This window comes from Neltuma alba, unplaced genomic scaffold, assembly GCF_004799145.2.
Source record: "Neltuma alba isolate B1F8T4 unplaced genomic scaffold, ASM479914v2 tig00010691_pilon, whole genome shotgun sequence".
NCBI classification, from domain to species: Eukaryota; Viridiplantae; Streptophyta; class Magnoliopsida; order Fabales; family Fabaceae; genus Neltuma; species Neltuma alba.
Window position 1 is genome coordinate 1 of NW_021635531.1, and position 23,257 is coordinate 23,257.

The 23,257-nt window shown below is 38.4% G+C and overlaps 1 protein-coding gene and 1 pseudogene across 1 annotated transcript; one reads left to right on the plus strand and one right to left on the minus strand.

Annotated features, from left to right (window-relative positions):
• The first annotated feature begins 1,741 nt into the window (after positions 1-1,741).
• On the plus strand, positions 1,742-5,115 carry LOC114758377 (putative receptor-like protein kinase At4g00960). Its single transcript, XM_028947427.1, has 6 exons — positions 1,742-1,913; positions 3,512-3,630; positions 3,851-4,061; positions 4,189-4,417; positions 4,508-4,658; positions 4,752-5,115. Exons 1-6 carry the CDS (start codon positions 1,742-1,744, stop codon positions 5,085-5,087), a joined length of 1,218 nt encoding a protein of 405 aa, XP_028803260.1. The 3' UTR covers positions 5,088-5,115.
• Positions 5,116-15,299: 10,184 nt separating this feature from the next.
• LOC114758378 (xyloglucan endotransglucosylase/hydrolase 2-like) lies at positions 15,300-23,157 on the minus strand (annotated as a pseudogene).
• Between the last annotated feature and the right edge of the window lie 100 nt (positions 23,158-23,257).

The following is a 23,257-nucleotide window of genomic DNA, read 5'->3' on the forward strand; positions in this document are numbered from 1 at the left end:
AGAAACTTAAATCTATCTTGGTTGGCTGGGGTTTCTTACACTCTAAAGTGATTCTTCGTTGTTCTTCCTGAAGCATGAAAGAAATGTGATGTTTGTGCTCGTGTATGTAGATGACATTATTGTCACAGGAAACTCAGGCAAGCTAATTAATCTATTTGTCAAGCACCTGAACGAACACTTTGCCCTGAACGCAAGTCATCGCCGACTTCATCATTTTCTGGGAATAGAAGCTTACAGAGACTATACTGGTCTGTATCTCAAACAAGAAAGGTATATTGCAAGTTTACTGACTAGAGTGGCATGCAGAATTCCTCACGGTTCCTACACTCATGGTACTCTGGTAGTGAACGACACCTCACCAAAGATGACGGAATCGCACTTAGAAATCCTACTCTGTACAGACAACTGATTGGAGCTCTATAATATCTTGTCAACACTAGACGGATATCATGTTCGCAGTGAATAAACTAAGTCAATTCTGAGTTCACCCATAAGCACTCACTGGCAAGCCTTAAAGCGAGTACTCAGGTATCTAAAGGGAACAAAGGATATGGCTTTACATATTAAACCGAGCAATCATCTTACCTTGCAAGGATTTTCGACGCCGACTGGGCTGGTGTCCTGATGACTGACAATCCATGGGTGGCTACTGCGTATACTTCAGTGACTCTCTAATTGTCATGGTCAGCGAAGAAGCAAAAGGTGGTCGCTCGATCCAGTGCGGAGTCCGAATACAAAGCACTTGTAGATCTCACGACGGAGCTGGCTTGGATTCAAGCGTTTGTGCAAGAAATTGGACTTCATCTGAGGGAGCCTCCGATTTCCTGGTGGACAACCTTAGCGCCGCTGCTCTCGCCTCAAATCCAGTCTTCCACACTCGGTCAAAGCACATAGAGCTGAATGTGCATTATGTCAGGGACCGGGTTCTTGCTTACAAACTCTCTATGTGCTATGTACCTTCCTCTGAGCAAGTGGCAGATCTCTTCACTAAACCTTTGTCTCATTCACATTTTGGGCCTTAAGAGACAAACTAGGGATCTCGAAGTTAACCCATCCCTAGTTTGAGGGGGCCTGTTTAGACAAAGACTATAGAGCCCAATACATAAAACGAGTCCAAAGCCCAATTGTTATAGAGTCCATTTATTATTCTTGACGTGAGTATATTTTATTTGTTACATTGTTCGTCCTGTATACGTGTCACACCATTGTACATTCTAGGTTTCTAACCCCTATTTAAATGAATAGTAATCCTCTAGTCCTCTGCTCAGTGCGCCACTATTATACAGAAACCTAGTTTATTTTATCTCTACTCACAGAGAAATCACGTACAATAACCATGCTAGGTTTTCCTTTCTCTTCTTTCTCTTTTTGCCTAATAACCCTAATTTCATCATGGCACTATCGCCCTCCAGCAGCAAAGACTTCTTGAAGTATGTCTGTGGTGAAAGCCCTGCTAACAGCAATAGTTCCTTCCGATCCAACCTCAGAAGCCTTTTACTAAACATGTCTTTACAACACACAAATCGACTATGGTTTCTACAACTTCTCCTCCAGCAACAACTTCGACAAAGTTTACGTCATCGGACTATGCCGAGGAGACATTAGTGGACAAGATTGCCGCAGTTGCATCCAAGACTCGAGGGTGATTATTCTCCAAGTATGTTCACCTAATGCGAGGGAAGCGATCGGGTGGTATGACATCTGTTTTCTGAGATACTCAAACCGATTGATATTTGGTGTGATGGAAACATCACCGAGTTACAATTCGTCAGACAGCTCCGACGCTTTGGAGAAAGACGAGTTCAAGAATGTGTTGATGCAGATGATGAGTTATCTGAGAGAAAGGGCTGCTTCTAGAGACTCGTTTCGAAAGTTTGCAGTGGCGAATGTTAGTGGTCCGGGCAATCAACCATGTACGGTCTTGCACAGTGCACGCCGGACTTGTCAAACAAGGATTGTGACATTTGCCTGAGCGGGGAAATCTCTGATATTTCTAAATGTTGTGACGGAAAGAGAGGTGGTCAGGTGGTCCCACCCAGTTGCTATATTAGATTTAGACTCGATAGCTTCTTTGACGCTTCTGCATACAATAATACACAACCATTTGTGCAGTCACCGTTGCCTCATCCTGCTCCAAACAAGGTAAACTTATATGATCAGGGCTTTTTTTAAAAAAATTAAACTAGATCAAGAAAATATAATTCTAAAACTGAAAAATTACTGCCTAGAGTTTGTGTTTGGATTAGTTGTGGAGAAATAATTTTGGACTGTATATACTCCCTTCGATCTATAATATAAAAAGTTGGTTATGTTTTCTCCACAAAACAAAAAGTTAGGAAAGTCATTAAATATGTTTTCGATTGATAAAAGTTATTTATTTTATCTTTATTAAAGAAAGTGATTGGAAAATTCTCCCCTCTTTCTCTTGCATTTAAAACTCTCCCCCCTATGTAATAAGAGGTAAAAGTGAAAAACTATTATTAATTACTTTGTCAACATCTTATATTTTGGATTAAAATTTTCTTCTAGAAGACTTCTTATATTATGAACAAGAAAAAATTGTGAAAAGAATTTTGTCTCAATTAAAAAGGGTTGAGTTTAGCAGAAGAGGTCAAGCTCTTATAACATAGGGAATCAATATTACAATTCCCATTTTTAAGAAAGTTCACAACTAATACTAAATAGTATCTCAAACAGATTTCCAACGAGAATGAGAATATGCCTGTGCAGTGGCGTTTGTTACCCGTCATAATTCACCGTTGTTACCCCTTATAATTCACGGGGACTTACATTTCAAAATATCCTAACCCTTTTAAAAGGCATATATCAAAGCTATTTCTTTTTTTTTCTTTTATTTCCTTTTGGAAAATTTATTGAATTTAACTTATCAGGATCAACTTGTCATAAATACAAGTGCAAATTTTCCTTTGTGCAGGAAAGAGAAACAAGTCATCAAGGATTGTTATTGCCGTGGTTGTTGCCTTCACCGCAGGACTCACCTTACTCATCTTCATCTTTGTAATATATTTAAAACCAATGAGGCGACCCAATAAAATTGGAAGCAAGTCAACGTCTCATGTTTATAATATTATAACATGAAACATATGAAAATGTTCCATACAAGTATGTATCTTCTTAACTAAATAAACGGTTGCCAAAAATTTCATTAAATTACATATATTAATTATTTATATTTTATTGAAAAGTCAAATCACCAATTTTTTTATTAATGCTATTTTTGTTAAAAATTAAATTTAGATTAAAATATATACTTTGAAAGTAAATAAAAACGTATGTATATTCTGCAGAAATAACTCAAAATACATACTTTATTTTTTTATATTGAATTTTAAGATTGAATGATAATTATTGTCCAATTTCAAGGTCGAAAAATTATTATTCATTTTTCAAATTAGTTATTAGAGGAACTTATTTTCATATGTAGTTGATATATAGTTATTAATAACTAATCATAACTCCCTGTACTATACTACCATCCATGTTTATATAGCTGAAGCTAATGATGCTGCCGACTCATTGCAAATGGACTTTGAAACCATCAGAATGGCAACAAATGATTTTGCTGATGCAAATAAGCTTGGACAAGGTGGATTTGGAGCCGTTTACTTGGTAAGATAATAGTTGAAGATACCATTTCGATTTTAATATAAGACCTATTTTATAATGTAAATTATATATAAAATGGGTTTTATATTTAGAATTGAAGGAATATATGACTAAATTGTTTTATAGAAATAACAATAAATTTAGGTTCCTCCCATGCATTGCGTTACTCAAACTCAATGGTCTAGTTTTGTGTGCGCTTTTTTTTTTTAATATATAATTCCAGGGTAGGTTGTATGATGGACAAGAGATTGCTGTAAAAAGGTTGAGCAGGAATTCTGGCCAAGGTGATGTGGAGTTTAAGAATGAAGTGTTGCTAATGGCCAGGCTACAACATCGGAATTTAGTCAAGCTAGTTGGTTTTTGTCTCAAGAAAGAAGAAAGGCTTCTCGTTTATGAGTTCCTTCCTAACAAAAGCCTTGATTACTTCATTTTTGGTATGATAGCTAATATTTGGAGAGGTTAAATTTCTAAAATATTAGTATCATGTTAAACTTCAATAGCTAGATTAGTACTTTAAATCATGGAATGTGTTGTCCATGACATAATGCAGATCCAATCAAGAGAGCATGTTAAATTGGCAAAAGCGTGTCAAAATTATAGAAGGCATTTCTCGAGGTCTTCTTTATCTCCATCAAGATTCTCGAGTACAGATCATTCACCGTGATTTAAAGCCAAACAACATACTTTTAGATGAAGACATGAATGCTAAGATCTCAGATTTTGGTATGGCAAGGTTGTTTGCAGTCGATCAAACTCAAAGCAACACAAGTACAATTGGGGGACTTAGTAAGTTATATATTCTAGATTATATACTATTGCTAGAGCTATTATTAGATTAATTAAGTTTAAATACTAATCATCTTTTGATATGCACATGTAGTGGATACATGGTACCAGAATATGCAAAACATGGAATCTTTTCAACAAAGTCAGATGTTTTTAGTTTCGGAGTATTGGTTTTAGAAATTGTAAGTGGTCAAAAGAATGGTGAATTCCACAATGGGGAGAACATAGAGCATATAGGAACTGCTGTAAGTATTTCCCTCTATCAGTACTTGAATCAGGTTTGAAAATCATTCTTCATTGTTTTTTGGGTTCTGCAACTAAACAAAGTATTCTTACAGGCTTGGAAAAGTTGGAGTAAAGGAATGTATTCAAATATTGCAGATCCAACATTATTGATTGAAGAAGAAGGATCTTCAAGAAGTGAAATGATGAGATGCATCCAAATATGTTTACTATGTCTTCAAGAAAACGCAGCAGCTCATAGGCCATCAATGGCTTCCATTGTTACGTTGCTAAGTAGCTCCTCCTGTACCATCCCAATTCCTTCAGAACCATTCTTTTATAATTGGACAAGCATGCCAAGTATTAAGATTATTCCATCGTCATCATCTGGAGATCAATCTGTTGAAGAATCGAGAAATGAACTTACTTTTACAGAGCAATTTCCTCGCTAGATCATCATTTTCAAGCATATGTAGGGGCCAGGGACTTGAGAAATTTGTTATACTACTCATAAAATACACCTAGCTTTTTAAAGCTTTGTGTTATTAGGAGATAAATTAGTTGTAAATGGTTTCAAAATGCGTGTGGAAATCTTGAGTACGCCACTTAAAGCAAGATTATTGTACAAAATATTGTAGTGACAACTAATAAAAAAATTGACGAAAATTTTCTGCTCAAAAGTTTTATTGGTTAGAAGGACCCAACGAAGACTTCATTGATATTTTTTTCCCTAAAAAAAGGGGTCAAAGCTCTGTATGGAGATACTGCTACAAGGCTCTAAATGAACCATGAAGCCCCGCAATAGTTTCCCCGTATGATCGCGACATATCTCTTCACAAGCCGCTTTAGTCATAGCAGCACTATAGGCTCCATCCATGTTAATCTTAATACAATTCTCCAACAGTGGGTGCCACTTCGGGTTAGGCTCACATAAACCTTATAGGGACTTCATTTCCAGGTTAGTCCAAGCTAAGCAAGCCAGGGCCGTCGCTTTAAAACAACTCTTACCTCCATAGCATTCTCAAAGACCTTTTTGTTTCTAGCTGAACCAAATATTTCGACAAGCAACAGCAAAGTATATCCCCCATCTAACTCCATCTGGTTCATAGTTTGAGAAATATTCCACTTAACCCAAAAAAGTGACATTGGTGAAGTCGAAGAAATCTCGATGAAGCCTTCTCGCAGAAGGTGCACCTTTCATCTAATGTGAAACGTCTTAAGCATCGAACTGAGTTAGTCAAGAGGCATCCTCTAATAAAAAGCCATAGGAATGTCTTACATCATTGTGGTACCTTAAGTTTCCAAACCTTGCGCCATAACCCAGATTGGGAGTGATCTACCTGGTCATTTAGACTGTTATACGCTGTCCGAAGAGTGAATTCTCTGTTGTTGGACTACCTCCATTTGGGCATATCAAGAGAAAGACCTTCACTGCCTATTCTGACTTTATCCACCTCTCTCAAGATAGACACAGGCAAAAGATCTTTGAAACTGTCCCAGCACCAGCCCCCCGACGGTGTCAACATATCATATACCAAAGTCTTTAAAGACAGCGGTTCATGATTAGTAAGCCACCTGTCACTCGAAAACTTAACCTACGAGCCATCGCCTATGTTCCAAGCCAAACCCTTCACATGTTCTCCCAATTATTTCTGATCCTTTTCCAAGCTTGTGATTCACTTCTACGCTTTTTAATCTTAGGGACGACATCCTCGCTGTACTTTTCTCGCAAGAACTTAAACTCGGAGAGCATCTCTTCTTCTAATCATGCCTCATCCCAACATCATACAAGCATTATTTTGCTTCGTAGCCGTTCAAATTCTGAGGCCGCCCTCATCTTTGTGTTTACACATGCCATCCCATGCAACAAGGTGAGGCTTCCTGATTATTACTGCCCCACAGAAAAGCTCTACATCTCTTGTCGATATCCTTAAACACCGTACGTGGTAGGGGAGTGGTTTGCATGGCAAACGACGGAATGGCCGATACAACAAAAGACAAGAGTGTATTTCGTGCAGCAAGAGACAACGAGGAGGCTTCCAATTGGACAGTCTGCTATCCATTTTGTCCAGAATGTGATGATAAGTGCCCCTTGAGACCCTCTTATGGTGTAACGGAACACCAATGTACTTTCCCAAGTCACTTGTAAGGGTGAAGCCCAGAAATACAATGATCTTTTTTTGCTAGGTGCGGTTAACATTAGACGAAAAGAAGGTCAGAGATTTTGCGGCGTTAACCCTCTCACATGACACCATGGAAAAAATCATCGTGGCATACCTTCACAACCCCGCTTGCTCCATACTAGCTTCGGCAAACAAAATTGAATCATCAGTAAAGAATAAATGAGATATTGCTACTCCATCGTTCTTTAATTTGAAGGGGAGCCAAACTTCATGAGCAACTTCAGATTGGATCATATGAGCTAATTTCCCCTTTGCAATAACAAATAGATATGGAGATAGTGGGTCACCTTGTCAGATAACGTATGATGATTAACGAGCAAGTTTTTTCCCCGTTCCAAACTAATTGCATGGACGCCAAAGATATGCATTCTCTAATGAGATTAACCATCCATGATGGTAACGACAACTCTTCTAGGCATTCCAAAAGAAATTTCCACCATAGACGATCGTAAGCTTTTTCAAGATCAATTTTAAGAGTTATAAAACATTTCTTGTCCTGTTTGCAAGTCAGAGTGTATGATTTTTGAACCAAAATAATGTTATCTACACTTTGCCGGCCGAGAACAAAACTACATTAATTAGGAAAGATAATCTTTGGTATAATCCCTTTAAGTCTATTAGTAATAACTTTAGTAATAACTTTATAGATCACATCACAGAGGCTAATTGGACGAAACTCCCTAAATGTCTCGGGCGTCTCCACCTGGGAATAACAACAATATCAATCTTATTTATTGAGCTAATAGTCTCCGGCAGCTCCATAACTGAAGCAACCATTTGTACCGCTGACTGACCCACAGTCTCGCACTGACTCTGGTAAAAGAGTGGGTTAAGACCGTCTGGACCCAGTGCTTTTAGAGGCCCCATATCAAACAACGCTCTCTTAATTTCCTCTAAAGAAACCTGTTCATTTAGTCTACTAAGCGAGTCTGCATCAAGTGTCGGAAAGTGTGTGTCAAAAACGACCTTCACATTTTGATCCCCCTCAGTTTTATGCAAGTTTTTAAAGAATTGAGTTCCTGACTTCATAATTTCTTCATAGTCATACGACCACTCTCCATCCTCAAGCTTAAGAGCTTCAATGCTGTTTCTTTTCCCCTTACTGTTAGCTATGCAGTGAAAATACTTTGCATTTTTGTCACTGAAAGAGTACCAGTTGCACCTTGATTTCTGTAGCCACATGACCTCTTCCTGCAACAATAAACCTCCAGATTCCTCCAACCTCCTCTCTCCTGTAAAAGGTCAACACGACCCGGTTTCAAACTCAGACCTTGTTCCAAGTGTTGTAACTTCCTGTGCAAAATTTGTTTTTAGGTATCCAACGTGCCCAAAGACCTCTTTGCTCCAAAGAAACAACACAGTCTGTAAAGGCCTCCACCGTAGAGTTCCAACTCAAACTGTTATCCCAAGAGCTCTTAACGAAGTCATGAAAGCTCTCATGAGTCACCTAAGGAGTGAAAAAGCAAAAGGGCCTTTCTTGCCGTCGCGTTTCCCTGTTCGTATCATATGCCTTCAATAACAACGGACTGTGATCCGATTTGTATTTGGGCAGATGAAAGACTTTAGCATCTTTACACTTGTCCAACCATGCTTTATTCACCACCCCTCTATCAATATGGCCAAAGCAACTTTGGTTATTCCAAGTAAAGGAGGGACCATAAAAGTCAAGATCCTCGAACTTATAGTCCATAACCCATTTCTAAAGAAAGGGTCGCCATGACTCCTTTAACAGCCTTAGACAAGTGTTCACCAGCTCGTAATTAAGGTAGCATTGAAGTCCCTTATCACACACCAAGGCATCCAGATGCTTGGCCCAATCATTCGAAGAGAATCCCAGAGCTTCTGATGATACCCAAACAGAGGCTTACCACACACCACCGTAATGGAGAATTCATCGGTGTGTCCCCTAAGTACTGCACCATGCATAAGCTGATCGGTTCAGGATGGAAACCTGGAAGTCAATACCCTCTTCCCAAAAAACACCATATGCCACCGCTATATCCTTGCATGTCAACGGCATCATCTTTTATAATGTGCAAGTTGCAAGGCTACGATCCCTCAGGAATAATTTAGTAAGAAACAGTTTGAAAAATGGATCCCAATGTGCTTGTATATATATGGATCTCAATATTTAAAAAATGTATGCTCGTTATCTGTTTGGGCAATGTATATAATACGGCAAAAATTGCACTTTTGGTTCTCTAATTTTATATAAAATTTTAATTTAATGCTTAATTTTTTAAAAAGTGTACTTTTTTTTTTGATAAACAAGGTTACAGTCAGAAAACTAACTAACAGGGGCAACATTATGCAAATGAAACGCTGCATCCATCTTCAGTAAGGCAACCACTCTGTCAGGAGGAGAGGAAAGAACATGGAAATAGTCAACATGGTCCAAGCTCAGCGGCCAAGGCGTCAGCAACCTTATTTGTCTCTCTATCACAGAAAACCAGATCAACTTCCCATTCCCTTGCAATCATCCGCTGAATTTCCACAAGAACACCATAGTCCGGATGGTCACAAGGTATCTCAGACTGGATTGTACGAAACTAGATCACAGCAATCACTTTCAACAATGATTTTCTTTAAATCATGTCCCAAGCTAACTTCAATCCCCAAAGTGCACCCCAAGCTTCTGCCATGAGGATTGAACCATACCCAACCTTATACATAAAGCCCCGCAAGAACTCTCATTATGGTCTCTTAACACTCCGCCACAAGTACAAAGACCCAATGCTAGATTCCGTGATCCGTCGACATTAATCTTTACGAAACCAGCCGGAGGTGGTCTCCACCCGACACTCGTAAACACAGAGGATTGTTTCTGCGATAAATTCATGGAGCCCAAGAAAGATTGGCTCTAGTGCGTGCAGTAAATCATTAGTTCTCCAAGCAATATTCTTGAAGATACGATCATTTCGCCTCAACCAAATGTTTCTTCCAAGAATTGCAAACCATAACTGAAACTCATAGCCCTCCACCAAGGCCCGTTGGGACAAGCACCACCCAATCCACTCCGTAAGTATTGACTCACTAAAGAATCAATCCCAACACTCCCCGGTGAGCAAGGAGGTCAGACATGCCTGATAGTGGAAACAATCGGCAACACATGAAGGATGGTTTCAGGTGCTTCATAGCAAGCTTCACATAGCCCGGTAGAATGTAACCCACGTCGCTGTCGCGACACATTCGTGAGCAAACGATCATGGGAGCAAAGCCACATGACATGCGGTTACGCTGTGGCACTCGTAATTTCAAGACAGACTGCCATAAGTTCCTATTATGAACAGGAGGGTGAATCATAGAGAGACGTCCATACACTGACTGACTCGTAAAGCTTCCATCAGCAGACCATCCCCACACTAGTGTATCGTTTCCCTCCCCCTGTAGCATTCACACGTACTCTTTGTATGGCCTCCAAGACCTGAGGGGGTAGAACTCTGCTAACTTCTGCCAATCCCACGACCCAGATTGCGTAATGCACTCGGCCACTTTCCATTCCAAGTAATCCATTGGGATCTCGCATATAGCAAGGCTCTCCCAATTGTCTAGATGAGGAACCCAACAATCTCTCCAAAAAAGTGTTCGTCGACCATCCACAACACGCCATGCCAACCCCTCGCTAACCTTCTCCCAGCATATCTGATGCCCTTCCAGGTGCTAGACTCAAACCTCTTCCGTTCAACTCTTGGGACAATATCCTCACCAGTCTTGTATTTCTCACTCAAAAACCTCACCCAAAGTAAATCACTACGAGTAGCTAAAGACCACCCTAGTTTCATCATGAAGGCTTTATTTTGGAGAGAAGCATGACGGAGCCCCAACCCACCATCCTGTTTACGACGGCAAACATTGTTCCAAGAAACCAGATGCACTTTGCGAGACGTAGTCCCACTACCCCACATAAAGTTATGGCAGCGCTTGTCAATTTCACTGCAGATCGCACTCAGGAGTGGAACAGTTTGCATGGCATAAGTCGGCAGGGCCGAAACTACAGACGAAACCAGTGTTTGTCGACCTGCCAGCGAAAGAGTATTGGCTTTCCAACTCGATAAGCGAGAATCCATTTTATCTAGAATATATTTATACGTAGACTTTGACACCCTCTTATGGAGAATAGGCATACCCAGATACTTGCCTAAGTCAGAAGAAGGTGCAAAATTCAAGAACGTGCTAATCTCGCGGCACCTATTATGGTTCACATTTTCTGAGAAAAAATCCGTGATTTACCTGCATTTACCTTCTGTCCAGAAATGTCACAGAAATCATCAAGAATAGCTTTGATCACTCCAGCCTGCTCCATATCCGCTTCAGCAAATAGGATAAGGTCGTCAGCAAAAATAGGTGAGAAATTGGCGTACCTCTTTTACTTAATTTAAAAGGGCGCCAGTCGCCATCATCAACAGCACTCTGAATAAGATGGCCCAGTTTCTCAATGATAAGAATAAAGAGATATGGGGAGATAGGATCTCCTTGTCGCACCCCACGAGACGGGCAAAATTCCTTAGCAGTCCCATTCCAAAGTAATTGCATATGGGGAGTGGACACGCAATAATGGATGACGTCTCTTATATAATTAGGAACCTTAAGTTCTGCTAAGCAATGAAAAATAAAATTCCATCGAACACGATCATAAGCCTTCTCCAAATCAATTTTGATGGCCATAAAACCCTTCTTTTTCTTTATAGTTCTCATGGAGTGTATGATTTCCTGAGTTAAAATAATATTATCTGAACTTTGTCTCCCTCTCACAAAGCTACATTGATTAGGCGCCACCACAAGAGGCATGATGGGCTTGAGCCTATTTGTGATGATTTTGGTTACCACCTTATAAATCACATTACATAAACTGATGGGTCGAAAATCTCGAATAGTCTGTGGATGATCAATTTTAGGAATTAAGACAATTTGAGTGCCATTAATATCCTCAACACAGCGAGGATTGTTGAAAACTTCTTTCACCATAGAAATAAGAGATGCCCCTACAGTATTCCATTGGCTTTGATAAAATAGGGGGTTTAAGCCATCCGGTCCCGGAGCCTTAAGGGGCCCCATATCAAAAAGAGCCTGCTTAATTTCTTTCTCATCAATATTCCTCCCTAAACATTGCAGATGCCTATCCTCAATAGCCGGATAAGTACAAGAGAAGTGAAGAGATCCTATTAGAGAGCCAGATTCTGTATAAAGCTCTTCAAAAAACCTGCTTCCCATGTTCATGATTTCATTTGAATCATAAGACCACATCCTGTTATCAAGCTTAAGAGCTTCAATTTTGTTACGTCGTCGTCGTCCGTTAGCAACTGCATGGAAGTACCGAGTATTACGATCCCCATTGATATACCAAGAAGATCGTGAGTATTGCAGCCACATTACCTCCTCTTGCTTAAGAATGTTTTCCAATTCGTGCCACAAATCCTTTCTAATTTTCTCCAAATGCATGGTTGGCCCTGTAGACGCAATTTTACGATGCACTCCCTCAAGTCGCCGATGTAGTTTCTCTTTATTTCATGTGATATTTCCAAAGACCTCCTTATTCCAAGTCAAAAGCTTGTTTGTAAATTCAAAAACTGAAGCACCCCAATCATGTTGTGGTAACCAATTCTCCTTGACAAAATTATGGAACTCATCATGAAGAACCCATGGAGCAAAAAAACGGAAAGGCCGATTATTAGGACGATCAGTGGTGAAATTGTCAGTCTTAAGGAGGACCGGACAATTATCGGATTTGTACTTGGGCAAGTGAACAACAGTAGCATTGGGAAAAGCAATATGCCATAAATCATTGACAAAGACTCGGTCAATCCTGCTTTGACTCCTCTCATACCCCCAGGTGAAGCGAGGCCCACTAAAACCAATATCAATCAAGCCACAGCTCGTAATCCAAGCACGAAACAACCTATCAATCCTAGAGTTACCTTGCCTGCCCCTCCCCCAACGATCTTCACTATGGGCAACAGCATTGAAATCCCCTGCCACAGCCCATTTCATATTAGAAGCATTGTAGATATTATGAAGGGACTGCCATAACTGTCTTCTAAGAATTGTATTGGGATGACCGTAAACAAAGGTCAACAACCATGCATCACCATTACCATTCCTCACCTTGCAATGAACAAATTGGTCACTTGAAGATAGAACAACAAAGTCAGTATTCATGTCCCAAAAGAGGCATATGCCTCTACTAAAACCTCTAGCCTCCACCAAAAATTTATTCGGCCAACCAAGCTTACGAGCTATTAATCCTGCCTTCTCCCCATCCTGCCTCGACTCTAGAAGTGCAAAAATATTGACATTATTACGAACCATAAGATCAGATAAAAGACGTCGAAAAGAGGCGCCACCGGCACCTCGAGTATTCCAAGTCATTATAATCATAAAGCTAAAGGAGAGATGAACACCAGAAACAACAAGAAGCTACTGATTATAAGTCCCAAGCGAGACTTCACCTTCAACACGCATAACCACATCATTATCTTCCATCAAAGGATTAGAATGCAAGACAAAAGACGTACGTCCACCTGAACCCGAATCTAAAGGAATAGATGCACCATTTGTAATATTCGGATCAATTGGGACTAAACCCCTATCCACATAATTGACCCCAGCATCTAACGGCCCACTATGAGTCAAATGAGGAAGTCCATTATTAATTATTTTATCAACATGAGTGGAACTTTTTGGCACCACTATCTTGCTTGCCGAGCTTACTTGTGTAGGGCCTTGTTTTGCCAATTTATTTTTAACCTTTAAATATGCCTCCATTAGGCTTGCAACTATAGCACTTCGGTCCACACTTGCACTTCGACCCACACCATCGTTTTTAGACCCACTGCTTGCAACTACTTGCTTCTTTTTCCCAACATTAAGATCCCGTGATTTCAGGTCCTTAGAGATAACGGTAGTTATAGTGCCAACGTCATTAAGAGATTCCCGCGATACTAACTGATTATTTTCAACGGCCATCTCCTCAGAATCAAGATCATTCAAAGCCATGAATCTCGATCCTGCATTCACGACACCAACCCCACCATCACGCCGACCATTACGCCCAGGATTATACGCATTCCCCGCCTGTGCTCGTTGAGGCCTACGCCGCCGTGGAGCCACCATCCACTCACCGTAGGTTTGCAATGAGGTGCTACTAGAAGGTTCTTTGTCAACCACTGCAGCCTTGCTAACCTCTGGATTACTAGCAGCTGGTTGTGAATGCACCTCAACGTTGGACATTTTACGGTTGAGGCAATGCTCAGAATCATGACCATACTTTCCACACGTGAAGCATATAAAATGCAGGCCCTCATACACAATCTTCTTTTCCTTTCCATTAATCAGGATCGATGGCAAGAGAGGTGTATTCAAATCTAACTCGACACACAATCGAGCAAAGCGACCTTTGGCTTGGCGAAGCGTATTTCGATCAACTTTTAACACTCTTCCAATCTGATTACCTACAACATAGAGGATTCCTTGGTCATAATAATCAACAGGAAACTTAGGAATCCTTACCCAAGCAGCGATTTTTGAAACTTTGTCGGCATCCGGATCAAAGTCTGCCCTCTAAGGTTGGATCGCCAGGTAATGACCCAGGATCAGCCAAGGACCTTCAGTTAGAGCATGATCATAATCTTCTTTATTACTCAAATGAACCAGGAAGTATCCAGATCCAATCTCCAGCGTTTCGACCTCACCATGACGACCCCACATCTTTTGCAGTTTATCACCCAAGTAATCTTCACGCACCATTCGCCCCAACAAGCGGACAAGAGCGACGTCTCCCACTTCTTAGCCAGTTTCCTCTGAAACTCTGGAAGGACAATAACATTAGGCCCTTTTTCCGTGATCTCGACTCTAAGCTTTGTTTTCCAGCCATCACCATGCCACCACTCTCCCTCATCATCTTCATTCATGGTGGTTGTGTTTTGATTCGAACAAGCTTCCTGGTAGGACTTCGTAGGTGACACCACCTTCTGGCTCACATCTTCCGCATCATCACTCATCCAATCTTCCAATCTAGGGACCAGCGATTGATCATTTGACAAAGTACCATCACCTGTTCTAACCTTCTTCCGGCTACGAACCAAGGCATCCACCTCCTCGGAGGTAGCGCCGTTATGTGCAGTTCCGTCCCTCATCATTCTTCGTGTGCGCTCGCAGTAAAAACTCACACGGTTTAAGATTTTTGTTTGCCCCAAAAAGTGTACTTTTATAGTCATTTAACTTTAACACAGCTAATTTTAAATGATAATTTTTTGGTACATTCATTATTATTATAAATTAAATTTAACATTTAGTACTTGAGATTATTTTCTCAACATTTAAAATTTTGATGCTAGTAGTTTTTATTAATGGTGTTAGGATTAAAAAAACTAAAAAAATACGTATAAAAGTAAGGGATTAAAATAATTTTTTATGTCAAATTAAACAACAAAACATACACTACTTGAGTAACAATTAACAAATAGTTTGCAATAAGGTGTGTGTCTATTGAGGTATTAGATTGGCTTTGCGGCATTCCCAGGGAAGACCATGAGCATAACGTCTAAAGTCATGGCAATAATCATAAACCACCCATTTTTGCTGCACTTGTTGCATCTTCATCTTATTCTTCGGATCTATGTCTTTGGTCTGTTTGGCTACGCCAAGTCCCCGGCACGATGGCTCCGGCCTCACCGTGCAGGCCCGAGCAGTGAAGTTCCGGAACAACGCGACGAACGGAGCATTGGACATGTCAATGTTCACCTGCCCCCACCTGGTAGCCCATGAGTCTCCATTCCAAAGAGTTCCAAAAACCCTCGTGGGTTGCCTTGTAGGGAAATGCACTCCAATCTATGGTGAGCAAAAGCCCAAAGGAGAGCCTTATCCCAAAAGACTAGCCTATTAGGAGGGAGAGCCCCTTAAACTTATAAACCCCACAACACTTGTGAGATTCCCCAATGTGGGACTCATAACAGAGCACCCCTCTCAAGAGCCGATGTCCTCGGCAGCTCTACTCTACGACACTTCACTCAGTCTTCTTATTGATCAGAATCCTCCGTAGGTAGCTCTTTTCGGTTGGCCGACTCTTAATGAAAGTGCCAATGTGATGAGCATAAGCCCAAAAGGAGAGCTCATCCCAAAAGATTAGCCTATTAGAAGAGAGAGCCCATTGAACTTATAATACCCAGATACAAGCTCAACAGATACGTAATGACTGGAAACAGGGAATGAGAAGGGAAAACACCAGAGAAGGAGCAGAATATTTAGAGAGAATAAGAGACCTAGAAAGAGAGAAATCAGAGATCAATCACATATTCCACACCCTTCTCTCTTTCCTCTAACGACTTATATTCCTCACTCTTGCCTGAGTTTCCACGTGAGTCTTTTCTCACAGGTGCTGCGATGTGGACCTTCATTTGCATGTTCCTTGTTTGACTCATGGGCTTATGCTCATCACACAATTCATGCCTGTTTCACATCACTCTTATGGAAGTATTATCCACAAGTATTCTGCATTCAAATTCAATTAAAAAATTATGCAGTTGCACATGAAAATCCAAACACACCCAAATTCCTTACTTAGAATGGAAGGAAGAAGGAATGATCAGTATACTTCCTCCAGTTTTAAATATAAGAGTTTATTACGGTCTTTGTTTTGGTCCTAAATATAAAATCCCAATATTTATAGTTTCTCAAATTTATAATTTTTTCCAAACAATCTTAATAATTACACATGTAAAGAGCAAGGTTTTCATTAATGGGGTGGTTTTTAATACAAAATGATTAGAGAATTGACTCCTATTATTAACAAGTCATTAATAATATGGCTAAAGCATAAAAGGTCCCTAAATTTAAAACCATGTACAAATAACTTCTTTATCCTTTACAACTTGTTGATTAATCTCAAACTAATCAATTTTACACCTCTTAAACTTTATTTTTATATGCATATACAATCTACACAAACTTTGAGTTATAAGCAATACCCGTTAAATGATCATTTGCAAATAATAAAACAATAAACAAAATTAATAATGTCAAGTTATTTGCATAAATATAAATGTTCAGGAAAGTTTATTGTAAAGTTTCAAAGATTAATAATGTTATTTACGCATGGCATAAAACTCTATGCAATGGTTGAAAGTTACCCTATTCTGATGGACATGGGAGCAGTAATAATGTAACTTACATGATACGTTGAGAGTTCCAATCAATAGAGTAAGTGTGGAAGTCCTTAGTGGGATCAAACCAAAGGTAGAATTGCATTTCTCGACCACCTTGGCCATATGCAAAAATATTAGTGGACATCAGATAAGGATCTCCCGACAAGTTTCCTAGGAACTCTATGTCTATCTCGTCGTGGTGTGGCCCCTCCGAGCTTAGCTTCGTACATTACACATGCACACAACATTAATCACACCAAAATAAATTAACCTCCAAAACCAATCCCAATCCATAAAACATGTAGGCACATACATATACATACATATATAAACACCTTCATGGCACGAAGTAAAACATCTTATCATTATAATTATACCTACATAAAAAGCAGTGACGGTTCCTGCTGAGTTTCCTGGGACGAGTTTGATTTGCATATCAAATCTTCCGAACAAAAACTTACTCTTGGAAACGACGCCAGACCCAGAATATTGATCCAACGTTAGGAATAAGCTTTGGCCTTCATCTTCGATTCTGGCTCTGTTCTCTCCGAAAAGAGTGTCAAAATATTCTATGAAATTCCCATCCACACCAATACCCGTACCAACAAACGCTAGAAACACACAAACAAAAACAAGATTGGAACTACAAGACTACATGGATGAAGATAAATCTCTTGTCCTTTAGATGAAGTGAAGGTTTCAGATTGCTTCGCAGGAACATAACATCAACAACGTTCTTGTTGGGGTGAGATTAATAATGTGAATGTTATAGATCCATGGGGATGTAATTTTGTTATTAGAAGCTGTTGTGAAGACAAAGGCCAGATGGCTTAGGGTGATTGATTGGGATCATTATGATGATGATAATATTTTCTGTCACAAACTGAATATCATCTAAGCCTTAGACTTTTACTTTTCTGGGAAAATTAATTGGAGACAGATGGACGAAAAGGAGAATCAGTTTTGATCGATGGATGATAAGAAGAATAATGGTTTAGGAAGTTAGGTCAATGGATACGGATGTGTTTTTGGAATTTGAGGTTGAACGATAGTCAAAGAGCTGAATTTGGGATTGTTTTATTCTAATACTAGGAATCCAAAAAATATACGAAGACTGGACCAGAAACTTAACCCCTCCATATTCTAAGGATACTGTCTTCTTTTCTTCTTTTTTTAACAGGATAAGAATTTAGGTGCCTTGGATAAACGCAAATTCAAAACTCAAAAGAATGTTTGGAGAAGTAATTGCAGAATACCTATCAATGAGATTCTGACATTCGCAATGAAATTTATACTCTTATGAGCTTTTTTTTTTTTTGGCCCGATATACTCTTCTGAGCTATTAATCGTACTTTTATCAATTAGATTAATCTTTATTCGCTATTTTATAAACATATTTGGTGCTACTTTAATGCGTTAGATTATTTTTTCAAAAAAAAATGCAGAGGTTTGAACTCTTGACCATTGTATATTTATATCTGCACCTCACCTCACTCTGACCACTTGAGTTAACCCCACGTAGCATGCGTCAGATCATGTGGAGGTATCTTTTTAATGCGTATAAATGTTATCTGATTTCACGAATTTGGATCCCTGAATTGAGGCTTTCGCAGGTGAAACAATTAATTGATAGATATTAATCATCATATATATCATGATATCTAATAGTGTTGAGGGGGATCATTGCTGTTAAACTCAAGAGTTGACTTTCCGAGTTTAATATTTTAACATTTTCAGTTTATAAAGTTATATCGACTTGCTCTTAAACTCATGATAATTATAAACTAGGTTAAACTTAAGAGTTTGCTTACTGAGTTTACTGTTTTTACGTTTCCAGCTTATAAAATCATGTCACCTTACACTTAAATTCGTGTTAATTTTTTAATTTGATTATGTTTAATAACTTTATATATATATGAATTTGTAAAAAAAATTTTTGTTAAATATGGCATATTGTGAACGTTAATAAATTTAATTCCAATTATTTGGATTTAAAATATATTTAAATAATATTGGTGTTATTTTTTATATTTTAATTATTTAATTATCTATTTTTAATACTAATTTATTAATAAAAGTAAATTTTTACAAGTTTATGATTCGAGTTTATAATTTGAGTTCACATATTTATCATAAGTGTATTTAAACTCATGAATTTGATAACTTTGAAGGGAATTACAAATTTATTTTTTTAAAAAAAAATAAAGATCTTTATCTCAACACTATTAGAGGGCATCTAATAGTTAATATCCGTTAATTGAGACTTAAATGAGAAAGCTCAACTAAAGGGTTCCAATCCTCATTTCACATGGTACTTTTGGCTGAAATTATCTCGCATAATCTATGCCTCTTATGGCTGGCAATTGATATTTAAAAAGAAATTGATAAGAGTTTTTTTGTTGGCCAAAGATAAGAGTACTGTTATAATATTTAAACAAACATTTACCATATTTATTAAGGCTATAATTTTACTTCAAATGGGATAAGTGTGTTCTATTTTAATTATTACCTTAGAATAAAAACAGTACTCTTATCTTATTAGAAAAATAGGCACTAATAATAAGAAAAAGGATATCAGTATTACTATTAGTATTAATAAATGTTTATAATATTTGACCAAACTATTCTTAACATTTTAGGTATTAACATTATGAATTATATAATCTCTGATCCTAATTATAAAATCTCGTTTATAGTTTATAAATGATATCTTATAATTAAGACTGAAAGTAGTATATAAATCTTAAGTATGCTTTATTCTTGTCTTCAAGATTTGGTTTTATTTTAATACCAGTATTAATTATCTGTCATGTGAGCTCATTAATTATGCACACTAGCTGTTTCCGTGTCTTGCTCTCCTTTTCACTATAAACAATACACTTTTTCTGTTATATAAATGGAAGCACCTTGAAATGGGACCCAATTTCGGTGCTAAGCAAGATGATGAGCACTGAGAGCTCATCATTTATGCGCACCGTTTTAACAAAGTCAAGGACGAGTTCCCTCTATTTAATTGCCATGCGACGTCGTTCTCTGAGATAAAGTCAACGAAGTTCCCTCCATTCAAGGCAAGTTCTATTTTTTTCTATTTTAATAACTAGTACAGCGCCAGTGCAATACACGGGTATAAATTGGTAGTTTTTTTTATATAAGATCAAAAGTTGAATCACCACAATATAATTAGTTAAATATTACATTTCTATTTCAAGTCATAATAAATATAAACACCTTCCCTAGCAGAGATTATATACAGTCTAATCAAATACTGGTTAAACATTCTAAAAAACTAAAATGCAAGTAGAAGTATTTACAAATCAAAATCATCTGAAAGGATCAAGCACTATATAAACATAAGTCGACCGTGGATTATATACAGTCTAATCATATAGCAACGCGGGTCCTGCAAAATAAAACTATCCATATTTCCTGTAATTCTGATTTCACTGTGATGATGCACTGATAGATGCAGGGCTTCCCTCATAGCCAACCAAGTACCTATATTACAGAAAAAGTGTAATGCACCCCTCATTACCTGTATGTGTTTTGTGTTGTAGTTGCTGTAAGAAAATTAGAGGAAAAAACTGACATTCTTAAATGACTTGATCAGTAGTGAATTAAAATTCTATTTGAAACCATTTTTCATTATTGGAGATCAACATCAATTGTGGTTGCACTACAAAAACCAAAACACACACACACACACAAGATTCACCCAAGCTAAGACACTCAACAAAAAGCGGAGAGAGAGACGTCAGCGAGAGTGCCTCTATCTCTCCATGTCCCATATCACCAAAATTGCTCTCAACAAAACACCACTGTCGTAAATCAACACTTTTCAAACTAAAATAGCTCTCAGCAAACTCATTGCAATATCCTTGGGGAAAGATCAATTGGATGTACCAATTTTTGTGCGTAGAGAGACTTGCACGGAGAAGATCAAAATAACAGAAATAGGATAAAGAGTTTTACTCACAATATTGACTTTGGGGGGGGGGATCCAGTTCAACCTTTTCTTTCTTCTCCTCAAGCATGACCCAATCATCCATTCTCTCCTTAAACATGCAGCCGACGAGTCCAAGCCACAAGATATTCATGGGGGGGGGGGGGGAAGAGAACATGAATGGTATTGTCGCCATTGAGCAATAGGGAGGCAATTACACCAAGAAAGATAGAGACACAGTGATCTAGGAAGCTTTGATGCTTGGGTGAAAGAAGAGGGAAACGCCAAGTACGGTGGAACGCTTACGTCAGTGTCGTGCAACCAGACTGCTCTGTTGTTGCAAGATTAGAGCTTCCCGTCGGCTAAACCTCCAAGACAAAGCGAGAAGATTGGAAGCTGATGTCAACCACGCCTTCAAAAGGTGAGAAAAAAGAAGCTTTCTCTGATAGTTTCAAATTGCTGTAAACCATCTTTAGAGTCAAGCAATACAAACCCCTATCGATATAATGCTTGCCACCATCCCTAGTGATATAAGAAGTCCGAGTCCATCCCAAAACTGGCGTCGGTAAAGAATGATATGCGTGGCACGATCGCTTAAAGGGGAAAAGTACTACACATTGTCTACATTAGAAAGGGTAACTGCTACAATGAAAACATGGGTAACCGTTAGAAGCACTCACATATCGGACTATTAGGAACGTGGGTAGCAACATGGGTAAAAAATGTGGCATTTCATTTTTTTTGAAAAAAAGAAACATTTATCTAATCTTAGGTGATGTCATGTGTCATGCTGTCAGTAGCTCTTGCTTTGTACTCTATTTTTATATATTAATAGATATGCAAGTTCCAAATTTTCGCTTCTCTTCCTCTTCGAAGAAAAATACCAGGGCCAGTCTTCGATCGAAGTCCCCTTGGGAAAGCTCGAATGTTTCAACAGAAACCTCCTCCGCTGTTGTTTAAGGGCAGCTTTGGTTTGGATACCAACTCTCCTTTTCAGGAGGCAGCCATTCAAAAAAAAAAAAGGTTATTTTCTCAATCAAAAAGCAAGTCTCAACCTGCCGCAAAGCAGAATCACGGGATGTTATTGTCTCGGACTTTCTGCAGCTCTTAGACTTCTACTTTTGATCATTTTAAAGTAGCTGCTTCGGTTAGTCCTGTTTTTTTCTAGTGTAGTGAACCTTCAAATCTGTATCTCTATTTAATTAATGCATTTTGCCTTTTCATTAAAAAAAAAAAAGGAAAAATACCAATGGCGACTGTCTCAGCAGAAGCAGAAGCTAAATTAAAAAAAAAAAAACAAATGTCTCTAAAAGATCAAGGCAATGAATTTTTCAAGTCAGAGAAGTCAAAGTCGCAGCACTTTACACCCCAACTATCAAGCAAGATCCTTCAAAACCTACACTTTATAGGCACCTCCTGAAGCATCTTGCTGAGATTATTGATCAGGTGTTTACCTGCGCATGAAGATGATGCCGAAGAAGAAGGGGGAACGAAGAGAGAGGATTGAAATCGCCCACACCTTCAGCATTTTATATCGCTCATCATCCAACGGTCAAGATCAATTCGAACTTTAATGAAACGGTGCGTTGCCGTGATGAGCTCCTTGTGCTTATCAAGCCGCTTCGCACTGAAACTCGTTCCCTTGAAATGGTGATGAAGCCCTGATATTTTTCGCCGTGTCACATATTATGCTAAATGAATAATCTGTGATTTATGAATAGTATAACCTGTTATAAATTAAAATAAAATATAAAAATTTGTATTTAAATTAGATCTTACTAATATGTAATTCAGCTATTCACTACATATGGAAATTAAGAAAAACACTGATTAAACATAACCTGTATGAGCAACAAAAAATATGAGAACAATCTTTTACGTCGGCCAACAATTGAGCCATCATTATGTTCTGTTATTTATAGTGTTACGTTACCCAGTAATGGAAGATAATTGACTTGGTTTTTCAACGATATTATATATGTCTACTTGTCTTTGTATTTAAGGAGGTTCATTTTGCCAGAATTAATTTCTCTTAATATTAAAATCTCTAGTCAAACTTGGTCTTATATATCCAAACTAAATTATCATTTCCACGCAAGAAAACAAAATCATGATCCAATAAACATTCATAGACTTACACATTTATTTATCATTGACTTTACCAAAAAAATAATGTTGACTAAATCCTCGTCTCTGTTTTTAATGTGGACAACAAATATAGATCAATTCGAACTAACTACCATGGACACATCACACCCATGTTATTATTGCCACTTGTCATAAATAAACAATCTAGACCGACCGATAAAGTTAACGACTAAAATTTGATCTGAACAATTCCCTAAATCTAAGAAATACAT

Bases quoted from the DNA above. Each gene is read 5' to 3' on its own strand.
- LOC114758377 (XM_028947427.1), top strand. From the start codon at position 1,742: ATGGAAACATCACCGAGTTACAATTCGTCAGACAGCTCCGACGCTTTG. The intron at 4,418-4,507 runs GTTATATATTCT...ATGCACATGTAG, and splicing joins ACAATTGGGGGACTTAGTAA to TGGATACATGGTACCAGAAT. The intron at 4,659-4,751 runs GTAAGTATTTCC...GTATTCTTACAG, and splicing joins TAGAGCATATAGGAACTGCT to GCTTGGAAAAGTTGGAGTAA.